Genomic DNA, 12,856 nt, shown 5'->3' with positions numbered 1-12,856 from the left:
GCTAGATTACAGGAAGTTGCACTTGCTTCTCAACAACAACCTTCAAAACCCATCCCACTTAAATCACCTCCAACTACTTTTGGTTTCAACAGATTTTCTAACCTAAAACCACTTCCTAAACCTTTCACTGTTGGAGCATCTACATCCAATACATCTGTTCCTCCAAACCCACCACCTAAAACTCCTTATATACCACTAATAAGAAGACTCTCTTATGAGCAGATGAGTAAAAGAAGAGCCCAAGGACTTTTCTTCAATTGTGATGACAAATACCAACCAGGTCATAGATGTAAGTCCCAACAATTAGGATCCCAGGGTTCATTAAAAAAAGATTCAATGTTCTGATTGACACAGGGAGTACTTATAGCTTCATTGACTCTGCTCTTGCAACTCAATTGGGGTGTGAGATCCACCCTACTGCTCACATGCTAGTTACTGTGGCTAATAGATCTAAAACTACAAACGTTGGGATCTGTCAGCAGCTACAATGGACTATGCAACACCATCAGTTTTCTACTGATTTGATATTACTTCCTCTTGGTGGATGTGATTTAGTTTTGGGATCAGATTGGTTAAGAACATTAGGTGATGTCACCTTCAACTTAGCTAAACTGTCTATTTCCTTCCTACACAATGGTCAGGTGACCACTCTACAAGGTACTTCCTCTAAGCCCACTCTTTTGATGCTGAGTAGCAATGCCATGAAATTTTTTATTAAAAAGAACACTCCAGCGTTAGTGGGTCAATTTTTCTCTACCTCAGTCTCTCTCATACCAGCTGAAATACCACCTCCAGTACAAGACTTACTCAACACCTTCACTGATGTTTTTGAGGAACTCACAAAGTTACCACCACAAAGAGGTTTAGACCACCAAATTACCCTTAAACCTGACTCACAACCCATCAATCTCAGACCCTATAAATGTCATTATATCCACAAGTCAGTGGTGGAAACATTAGTTCAAGAAATGCTTAAAAATGACATCATTCAAGATAGCCACATCCCCTTTGCATCTCATATACTCCTAGTGAAGAAGAAAGACAAAACTTGGAGGTTATGTGTTGATTACAGGAATCTCAATGCCATTACCATCAAAGATAAGTTTCCTATTCCAGTCATTGATGAGCTCCTTGATAAACTACATGGGTCTAAAGTATTTACTAAGCTGGATTTCAGAGCTGGATATCACCAAATCAGGGTGCATTTGCCTGACATCCCTAAAACAACATTTAGAACCCACCATGGTCTTTATGAATTCAAAGTCATGCCATTTGGCCTCACTAATGCTCCTGCAACTTTCTAGGCACTTATGAATTCTGTTTTTGGGCCATATTTTAGAAAATTTGTTCTTGTGTTTTTTGATGACATCCTAGTGTATAACCCTACCATCCAAGAGCATGTGCATCACCTCTCAATAGTGATTTCACTTCTCAGAAAACACAAGTTATATGTCAAGTATTCCAAGTGCTGCTTTGCACAATCTTCTTTAGAATATTTAAGACATATCATTACAGCTGATGGAGTGGCAGCTGACCTTGAGAAGATTGCTTGCATGAAGTCTTGGCCTATTCCTACAAACATCAAGCAACTAAGAGGGTTTTTGGGCCTCACATGTTACTACAGAAAGTTTATTGGGTCTATTGCTAAACCACTTACAGATCTTTTGAAGAAAAATGCATTCTTATGGTCTCCCTCGGCAGAAGAAGCTTTCCATACACTTAAGAATACTATGTATACCACCCCTGTTCTTGCTCTTCCTGCCTTCACCAAAAAGTTTGTAGTGGAAACAGATGCATGAGAGGCATAGGAGTTGTGCCCATGCAAGAGGGGAGAGCAATTGCATTCTACATCAAACCACTAGGGATCAAAGCATTGGGGCTCTCTACTTATGAAAAAGAACTCCTAGCTGTAGTTAATATAGTCCCCAAATGGAGGCATTATCTCATTGGCCATCACTTCATTATAAATACTGATCAACAAAGCATCAGGTATTTCATGGAGTAGAAATTACCACATTACTACGGCAGAGGTGGCTCATAAAACTTCTTGGGTTTGATTACACCATTAACTACAAGAATGGTTTAGAAAATAAAGTTGCAGATGCACTTTCAAGACTACCTGTCACTAGATCGACCTCCATATATAGTACTCTTGCTTTGTCAACTCCAACATGGACTCAAGACATCATTAATAGTTATCACAATGATGTTGTGGCCTCTAAGCTCATTCCACAACTGTTAATTAATGCTACTGCTTTTCCTCACTACACTTATATGGAGGGTATTTTGAGGTTCAAGGGTAGAATTTATGTGGGCATTACTACCAATTTGAGGCACCATATCCTTCAATCTATCCACTCATCTGCCATTGGGGGTCATTCAGGTATTCATGGAAGCTACATTAGAGCCAAAGCTTATTTTTATTGGAAAGGCTTGAAACAAGACAATTTGCTCTTAGTCAGCCAATGTGACACTTGCCAAAGGAATAAGCTAGAACACCATCAACCTCCTGGACTTCTACAACCATTTCCAGTACCATATTAGGCCTGGAAACACATCAGCATGGACTTTATTAGGTCTTCCTAAGTCACGCAATAAGGATGTTATCTTAGTGGTAGTGGACAGATTCACTAAATACAATCACTTTATTGGGCTCACTCATCCTTTTACTGCACTTACAGTGGCTCAGGAATTCTTGAATAACATTTTCAAGTTGCATGGGTTGCCAGTTTCCATAGTCTCTGACAAAGACAAAGTTTTTACAAGAAAGTTTTGGCATGAACTCTTCAGGAGCTTGGGCACACATCTCAACATGAGCACTGCTTATCATCCTCAATCAGATGGCCTATCTGAGAGAGTTAATGCTTGTCTGGAAGGTTACTTGAGGTGTATGACAGGTCATAAACCTAAACATTGGTTCAACTGGATTCCCTTAACAGAATGGTGGTACAATACCAACTTCCACACCAGCCTAAAAATGTCTCCAATTCAAGCTCTATATGGGTATGTCCCTCCTCACTTGGCTTTTCCAACTATTGCTAATGCCTCTGTAGCATATGTTGAAGAATACCTCCAAAGAAGAGATGCAGTTATTGACCTCTTGAAAGAAAACCTTCACAAGGCACAGGAAAGAATGAAATGGTTTGCTGACAAGAAGAGGACTGACAGGTCTTTTGTTGTGGGAGATATGGTTTACTTGAAGTTACAGCCATACAAGCAAACTTCCATGGCCTTGCGCAAGAATTTCAAGTTATCTCTACTAGGTATCATTGATCATTTCTTGTGATTCAGAAGATAGGTCAAGTGGCTTACAAACTGGAGCTCCCTCCAAGCTCAAAGATTCATCCTGTCTTTCATGTCTTTCAGTTAAAGAAAAAGCTAGGTGCTGCTGTTTCCACTATTCCTTCATTGGCATTGTTTTTTTTTTTTCTTCTTTTTTTCCTAAATCCAAATGATTTATTGCAGGAAAAAAACGTAATTACAAGAATTACAAAATGGAGGGCACAAGACCCCCCTCATCCCCATAAACCAAAGAGGTGAACAATGAAAACTCAAAAACACATGAGAGTTGAAGTACCCATAAATCCCAAAATAATAAAAAAACAAAAAAGAAAAAGACAAAAATGTCTATTTTCGATTTTTCTTCTTACGAGTCTTCTTAGTAGTGGTCTTCATTTTAACTGTCTCTTGAGAATAGGGCTCCACCTATTGAGAACTAGCGGAGCTAGAATTGGGCTTAGGTGATCTCTGTTGGGCCTTGGTACCTAAAATTTTCAGCGCACAATTTTGTTGCTGATCCTTACGCCCAGCTAACTCAATTTCCTGTGCTCTCATTCTAGCCTTAATATCTGCACCTATAACTTGATTTGTATCTGACTCCTCATTAGAAAAATCTGAATCATCAGAAAATCTACTTTGTTCCACATCTGTTTCCTCTTCCTTACGGGACCTGTTTGCTAGGGCCTTCTTATTTCTTTCAAATTCAGCCAAGGCCAAATTATATTTTGTTTCAGCTTCAGCTAGTTCCAACGCTAACTGTGTATCAATCTCTACAGCGTTAACTGTACCTGCAACACTACTATCAGTTTTAGCATCCAAAATAGAACCCCAATCCTTTGAATTTTTGACTTCAGTTGCCATAGCAACAACCTCCAATTCAGGGTTGTCAATGCATTGCACATCAGATTCCTAATCAGTTTCCACATGAGTATTAACTTTCTCCTCCTCCTCTCTAATACGAAGTTCAGCAGTAAGCACTTGAAAAGAATTTGTAGAGAAAATTGGTTCAGACCTGAACAAATCATTCACCAAAGGTGTAGAAACATCCACCACACTGCTTTTCCTTGTTAAACTGATACATAGAGGCTACACTTGCAGCAGCATTCACTGAATTGAAAGCACCCTGCCCATTTTTCTTTTTACCACGAACTTCTTTCCAAGCATATTTAGAATGCTTATTTTCACTCCTAAGTGCATTAACAGAATTGCGCTTATTAATTTGGGTAGCATGAGGATTCCCAGTCTCCTCAGAAATAGTCCCTGCCAATTTACCACCCAAAATCCTACGTGCTGCAAGACAATTTTCAAATTTGTGTCCCATATACTTGCAATGGCTACAAAATTTGATGTTTTCCAAATCTTGTATTTCAACATACTGCCAGAATTCTATTCCATTAGCTTTGAGCCTAATTCGTTCTGGAATCAATTTGGCAAAATCAATATCAATAAGAACAGCTGCATAATTGCCTACATCATGATCTAAAGTTTTCTGATCAATGGCAATAGGCTTACCCGGAACTCTTGCTATAGATAACAAAATTTTCTTAGTCCACAGTTCAATGTATAAGCCTGGAAAACTCACCTAAATAGAAGCATGAGACGTCGCTTTGCCTTTCTGGATCAAAATTTGGGAAAAAATTGAAAACCCTAAGAGTTTGATTCTGAACTACCCTTGAATCTCCATGCCATACCCTTCCTTATCTTCAGCAGTAGTTAGCTTGATGATGAAAAACCCCCTTGTCAATGGAACCAATTTGCATCTTCCATCTCCAATTTTCCATTGTTCCTCCAAAATTCGCTGAACTTCAAAAAGTTTTAAACCTCTGAAATTTAATCTCCCAATAAGACTAAATTGAAAAATATCTCGACCCTCTTGTGTAAACTCAGGAGGTAAATCTAACACTGGTTCATCTTGGAAAAAAATTGCATCAGGAAGAGTTTGAAGATCCGAATTTGTTAGCATATATGGTTTTTTACCCTTAACTAAATCAGCAAAAGACGCTATTTTAGTCTCGTGAGTTTGAGCATTTGAATCAGAAGGAGAAGACGCTGTTTTAGTCACATGATTTTGAGTATTTGAATCTGAAGGAGAAGACGATGTTTTAGTCTCATGATTTTGAGTATTTGAATCTGAAGGAGCTAATGATTGAATATCTTGCATCGTGAAAAGAAAAAGAAACCCTAGAAAAGAAATCGCTTAGAAATCGCCTAGAGAGAAAGTCACACTTTCTCTTTCCTCATCGTCAGCCCAAAAAATTCGAAAAAAGTCGCACTTCATTGCCATTGGTCGACTCAGATGGGGAGATCATTCTATTTCTAAAGCCCATAACTACTCCGGATTCTCGTCGAGTTTTTCGTCAAGGCACGACAGTACAACAACTTTTGATTCAGTGGTCACACACTACACCAGCTGATGCCACTGGGAAGATTTGGCTAGCGTTAGAGTTCATTTTCCTAAATACCATCCTTGAGGACAAGGATTTTCCGAGGGGTATTGTCATGGTCCTGTGGTTCATGGCTCGTTCCGTGGTGGCCTGCAACCAGCAGAAGGGTGTTTTTATATTTCTGTTCAAATTAATTAACCGTGTTTTAACAGTTAACCCTGTTTTAAGTTACTGCTTAGATAGGCGTTGACATCTCGACCACGTGTAAGGTCAGTGTCGATTAGGGTTCAGTGTTAGGTCTTCTTCTTCCTTAAATAAGACTGTACTTGCATTTAGTGCGGATCATGAGATTAGAAGAAAAGAGGCAGTACAGTGGTACTGAGGTTACTTTGTTCAATAGTTATATCTCCATTATTCTCCTATGTAGATGTATAATGTCTCTTGAATACTGATTAGTACCACCTTATCATCTATATTACCCCATCGAATAACTCAGTACATCACACAATGTTCTTCAATAATCCAGCAAACCCATATCTTCATTTCAGTTCAGGGAAGAACTCACAAATCAAACCCTAATTTCATCGGCAAACCCCTTTCTCTTATTTATCTGGTTCGTTTCTGACACCAACAGCTTGAGTTACTTCTTGACTCAGTAAAACCCATTTGTTCTTCTCATTCCTGTAACTCTTCACCACAATCAATTCTTCCATCAGGACCATGGATTCTTCCTTGTTCTTCATCACTAGTCTTTGTCTTCTCCTCTTCGTTTAACTCAGTTGAAATCACCAGCAGCAATCACTCATCTTTCTTCTCTCACACGAACCAGATTAGCTCTTATCTCTCTCTCGATTTCTTCCTCACACCAGCCGCCATGGCTTCTCTGAAGTTTAGAAGAAATGATTGAGAGATCCTTTTCATCTGAATTTTAGGGCTGGTGTAATGAAATTACTATGGGCGCTCAACAATTGGATATGGGCCACCCAGTGACCATTTGTCCTGTCAGTTACAGAGAACTGACTGCATGTTCTTTCTTGCTTAACTATCGGTTTCCTATTTCTTGCGCAACTTAGCGGACTCCCAGTATAGCTCGCCCGTGAATTCACCTTCTTGCCTTTTACCCTCCAAATAAATGATTTTTTCCTCTTTTTGCATCGAATGACTCCAATGCACCTAATAAACTCAAAAGCAAATATAAGATACATAATTTATGAGAAAAATAGCAAAGAAAGCATAAATAATAGGTAAATATCAAGGTGTTTAAGAGACCTATCACACATCCTTCCCAATCAGCATATGCATAGGTAATAAGACTGTTGTTCGTATCCATAGAATATGATAGACCATAGTCTAGGGTACCATTAACGTATCTTATGATTCGTTTTACAAGTTTTAGATGTAATTCTTTAGGATTTGCTTGAAACCTGGCGAAACATCCCACACTGAAGGCAATGTCTGGCCTTATTGCAGTCAAGTATAACAAGCTCCCTATCATAGATCGGTAAAAATTTTGATCAATCGATTTTTCACCTGCACTAGACTGAAGTTTTCCAGTAGTTGGCATTGGTGTTGGCATAGGTGTTGCACCTTTTAGCTCAAATTTTTCAACCAAATTCCTGGCATATTTTTCTTGGGAAAGAAAAATATTGTCCTTATGTTGATGTATTGACAGACTTAGAAAATATGATAGTTCTCCAACATTGCTCATTTCGAATTCCCCACTCATAAGATTTAAGAATTCATCTGTGAGACTTTTTGAGGTGGATCCATGATGATATCATCAACATAAATTTGTGGTGCAAGTACATTCTTTCCATTCCATTTGGTGAAAAGTGTTTTATCAGCACCACCTCTAGAAAATCCCTTTTGAAGTAAAAAGGAAGTTAACTTATCATACCAAGCTCTTGGATCTTGTTTTAGGCCATATATAGCCTTTTTGAGTTTAAGAATATGATCTGGAAATAATGGATCTTCAAATCCTTTGGGTTGAGCAACAAAAACTTCTTCCTTTAAATCCACATTGAGAAATGTAGATTTAATGTCCATTTGAAAAAGCTTTATCTTAAGATTACAGGCATAAGCACCTAAAAGTTTAATTGATTCTAAACGAGCAACAAGAGCAAAAGTTTCATCAAAGTCAATACCTTCAATTTGCGAATATCAAAGTCTAGAAATAAATGGTTGTTGGAGGGGTCGAGTAATACTTCTTATTTTCACAACAACATAAATATTCGAAGGGGAAGAAACACAATTTCAGAACTGGTTTCTGATGATGGTAGTGTTATTTCTAATAGTGCTTTGCTCTGTGACCATATTGTGAACTATTATGAGACTAAATTCAACGGGGATGACACAATTATTGATGATCTTTTATTTGATTATGAGAGACCTTCAATTACGGCTGAAGAAAGTGGTATTATGGATGTTATTCCTACCCTAGATGAAATCAAGGAGGCGGTGTTTGGTTTGGATGCTGATAGTGCTCCGGGTCCAGATGGGTTTTCAGGTTGTTTTTATCGGCATTGTTGCGATATTATTCAACTTGATTTGACTAATGCTATTATTTTTTGTTGGCAGTTGATAAGCACGAAAGTGCTACATTTTATACCCATATTTATATTAGTTAGGACTCAATATTTTGACTAATGACACTATTTTAGTGCTTTTGCAGAAAGTACAAGTGAATTCGATCATCCAGCTAATAAACATCAAAATGTGAGACTTAATGGTGAAGCGAGTCGATGTCAGCACACTAATGCCACCTAAGATTGGTCAAGAGTGACTTTATTATTGTTAGCATAAGAATGGAAGAATATCATCTCCATGACCACGTGCAAATGAAGAAAAATGAAAGATTAATATATCGTGTCCTTACATAAGTTCTCTTGCTATATTTATATAAAGAATCTGAAGGAATATTTGAAGCCAACTGACGTCATTTTGCAAATACAGTTAAAGTGGGACCCAACACATGCAAGAAAATATCATGCTTTCTAAATGAAATTCATATACTATGGAAAATGGAGATTTGGTGATACTTTACAATGTCTCGTCATATTATGACACGCGGCACAACATCATTGGGTGAATTTATATTTTCATGACATGTGGCAGACTTCTATTGGGAGGTGATGTGGCGACGAAGAAGAAAAACGTGAATTCATTTGTGAGTTATATTTATGTGTTGTTTCAAAATATACTAGGGGGCCCCCGGCCACAGAGCTGGAAGAGAAACAGGAGAAGGATTTTGGAGTTTTTCTTCTCCATTTTTGCTTAGCTATTTGATTTTAATCTTTTTATGTTTTTTTTGTGAAAGCCATGGCTAGCTAAAGCTATGTTAGGGTCTAGGTAGAACCCAATTTTATTATGAAAACTCTATATTTATATGCTTAATAATGAGTTGATTGATTAGTAGTTTTTCTTCATTTGGCTTGGTACTCTATTGTTGATGTGATTTTCTAGATTATTTATGCTTTTGAATTGATACTGCGTGCTTCGGTTAAATCCCTATACGTGGTATGCAAGGATAGATAGGTAATGCTTTAGAATCATTACTCATGAAGCGAAGACAACTATAGCGGAGAAACAATATTTGAAAAAGCATGGAATATACTTTTAAAGATTAGTAGAGTTTGCATAATTAATTGGTGGAAACCGAAAATCCTAATAACCCATACTCGTTTTGTTTATCTTTAAATTATTTATCATTTCATTTTGTTCCGAATTTCTAAAAACCCTTAAAACATTATCTTGCTGATTATTTAATTTTTGGTATTAGTTGGTAGAGTATTTCACACTCCCTGTGGGAACGAAACGCATTTGCTATCTATATTACTATTGACCTGTGCGCTTGCGGATATAACTGGGTTTCATTTAATTATCAATTTTGGTTATCTAAAATCTACGTCAGTTGTCTAAAACAATTCCAAGTGGAGTTAATTCTAGCTTGATACTTAACTAAAGTATTTGAATGACTCTTCTTTTCGAAAAGAGTACGTCAAGGAGACACAAGATCAATTAAAAATAATGAAGAATCCAAAGACGAAGACAAAAGGAAGTGGAAACACTTAATCTCATTTCTGAGAGGAGTGTTTGCTGCTTACTTTTGGCGCTATAGAAAGTAAAAAAAATTCGGCGTTTAGTCTTTTTATTTTTCTCTGTTTTATTTTTATCTTTCAAAGTAGTTATTTATGTTAGAGCATAGCTCGGTCGACCTCGCATGCGTTGCTATATCAAGCATGTTTGTCAATGTTAGTGATCAAAACTATAAGTCTTGATTTCTAGCCTATTAGCTAAGTCTCGGACTAGGATAGGAAAAGTGTAGTTGAGCTCAAGAACTTCATGGCGATTCAACGACAACGACGAAGATCTACACAAGGAACCGTGGAACTTCATCAACAAAAAGGTATGTGAATATTTGAACTTGTCTATCAATCAAAAGTCTATCTATTCTATCTCCTACTTCTTATGAGACAAAAGTCGTATGCTATATAGACTAGATCATATACATTTGATATTTCGAGCTGAGTATTCAATGCTTATCTTTTTCTCGAAATCATGTGTTGGTAAAACGTTTCGCTTTGATCAGGTTTATCTTCACCTAGTGACGAAAGTCATGAAAAGTTTCAATCACTTTTGAGAATTGCTCTGACGTGAATCGTTCTGTGAATAACGGCTACATAGCGTCCTCTGAGAATGTCTCAATGGTTGGAATGAGAGTTTAGATTACATAACCATGTATTCCTTGAACCGAAGTTTTCGAACTTTGTTGATCAAGAGAAAGCGGCAGGATTGTGGAATTGGCCTTGCCAAGTCCGCGAACTCAGTTGGCAGATTCAAGTCCGCGAACTGACGGAAGTTTTCATACCGAAAATTTCTGCTGGGATTTTCCAAAACTCGTCCGCGAACTCAGTCCGCGAACCCAGTCCGCAAACTCAGTCCGCGAACTGGCGAAAGTTCTCGACCGAGAATTTCTGCTGAGTTTGGAAAACTCAACCGATTGAACTTAAGTCCGCGAACTTGTTTGTGAGCTTAAGTGGTTATGATCTAAAGATGTGCTCTGAACATGATACATTAAATTACTAAGGAATTCTTTTGCAAACCGTGGCTATAATGTTCATGAGCCGATTCAATCGAATCAAATCATCTTTGTTTCAATTGTGTCTTGTGTAGTTACATAAGATCTCATAGCAATTGAACAACTCTTAACTAGTTCGTTTGAAGTCAAGTGAACTAGTTATAGTGAACAAGAACCAGGTTAATATGAGATGCTCATATGGTTAAGGTAGGTTTCACAAACCCAGTTCACGTTTACCATGTGTGTATGACAAGGTAGGTTTTTCGATCTAACGGTTGAGAAATATTAGCTTGAATCTAAATCAGGTTTTCATCTAACGGTGAATAAGGATTGCTTTGTAACTAAGGCAAAACCCTGATTTGAAGACTATATATAGGGGACTTCTAGCTAGAGCAAAACTTAATCCCCATACGTCTGTGTGATACTAGTGCGCTCGCTAGAGTCGATCTCCATTAACCTTTGATTTTCTTCTCTAAAATCAGGTTAACGACTTAAAGACTTCATTGGGATTGTGAAGCCAGACCGATACTACCTTTATCGTAGTTGTGTGATCTGATCTTGCATCTTCTATCGTACGAGTACAATCGAAACGATTGTCTTGAGATTTGATTATCTCCGATAGGCAAGATAAAGAAGTCACAAACATCTTCGTCTCACTGTTTGTGATTTCTCGACAATCCGCTTGTGTAGTCAGGAAGGATTATTGAGAGGTGATTGATTAATCTAGGCTGTTCTTCGGGAATATAAGACCGGATTATCAATTGGTTCCTGTTACCTTGATTTTATATCTAAAGACGGAACAAAACCTAGGGTTTATCTGTGGGAGATAGATTTATCCTTTGATAGACATTTCTGTGTGAGACAGATTTGTTTATTGTTAAAGCGTACGATATTGGGTCGTAGCAACTCTTGGTTTTGGGTAAGATCAGCTAAGGGAATCAAGTACGTAGCATCCTTCTGGGATCAGAGGCGTAGGAGTACAACTGTACCTTGTATCAGTGGGAAATTGATAGGCGTTCAACTATAGTCCAGTCCGAAGTTAGTTTGCAGTAGGCTAGTGTCCGTAGCGGCTTAATACAGTGTGTATTCAATCTGGACTAGGTCCCGGGGTTTTTCTGCATTTGCGGTTTCCTCGTTAACAAAACTTCTGGTGTCTGTGTTATTTCTTTTCCGCATTATATTTTCATATAATTGAGATAATACAGGTTGTGCGTTAAGATCATCAATTGGAAATCCAACCTTTGGTTGTTGATTAATATTGATAGATCTTTGGATATTGGTCTTTGGTACCATCCAAGTTATTCCTTGTGTTTGATTAAAAAGACTCGCTATTGTTTTAGCTTGAGTATTAATCAAAACAAGTGAGAGATATTAACTCCTCGAGATACTTTATTCTAGATTGAGTCTGACTGTCTAGTTGATTCTCTAGTAAAGTATTTCGGAGTTAGTCCATACAGATTGCTAATCGAATTATTGGGTGGTGTTGTTAGACCCCCGCTTTTTCAATTTATTTTACCCCTTTGGTTTATGGGGGTAGGGAGGCCTTGTGCCTCCTGCTTGTAATTCTTGTAATTACGTTCTTTGCTTAATAAACTTTTGGACTTAGCAAAAAAAAAATAGCTTGATAATTCTTCTTGCTAAGGTGCGTGGTGCTAATGTTCTACGGAATTTTAGACCGGTTGGGCTCAATAAATTTTTCTTCAAAATCTTTACTAAGATTTTAGCTACTAGGCTGGGTAGTGTTCTTGGTAACTTGGTTTCGGAGGAGCAAGTGGCTTTTATGAAGGGGGAAATATCCATGAGAATATTAGTTTATCTTCAGAAATGGTTAATGAACTCAAAATTAGGCGTAAGGATGGTAATTTGGGTTTGAAGCTAGATATTTCACAAGCTTTTGACACAGTGAGCTGGTCTTTTGTTTTGGAGGTTTTTCGAAGATATGGTTTTCCTGAAGATTGGTGCATTGGATTCATCATATTCTTCAATCGACACGTATCTCTATTCTCATAAATGGCAGTCCTGAAAGTTTTTTCAAAATCAATAGGGGATTGCGCCAGGGTGATCCTCTTTCTCCTCTTATTTTTGTGTTAATTGAGGATGTTTTGAGTAGAAATAT

General features: G+C 37.7%; 1 protein-coding gene across 1 annotated transcript; it reads left to right on the top strand.

Moving 5' to 3' along the window:
* The first annotated feature begins 1,310 nt into the window (after positions 1–1,310).
* LOC113294972 (uncharacterized mitochondrial protein AtMg00860-like) lies at positions 1,311–1,799 on the top strand. The gene has a single exon (XM_026543338.1). The coding sequence runs from the start codon at positions 1,311–1,313 to the stop codon at positions 1,797–1,799; it is 489 nt and encodes a 162-aa protein (XP_026399123.1).
* Positions 1,800–12,856: the final 11,057 nt, after the last annotated feature.

Source organism: Papaver somniferum, chromosome 7 (genome assembly GCF_003573695.1).
Source record: "Papaver somniferum cultivar HN1 chromosome 7, ASM357369v1, whole genome shotgun sequence".
NCBI lineage: Eukaryota > Viridiplantae > Streptophyta > Magnoliopsida > Ranunculales > Papaveraceae > Papaver > Papaver somniferum.
This window is presented reverse-complemented; position numbering and strand designations above follow the sequence as displayed.

What these genes read in the sequence shown, in the direction of transcription:
- LOC113294972 (XM_026543338.1), top strand. Translation starts at nt 1,311, where the DNA reads ATGAATTCTGTTTTTGGGCCATATTTTAGAAAATTTGTTCTTGTGTTT.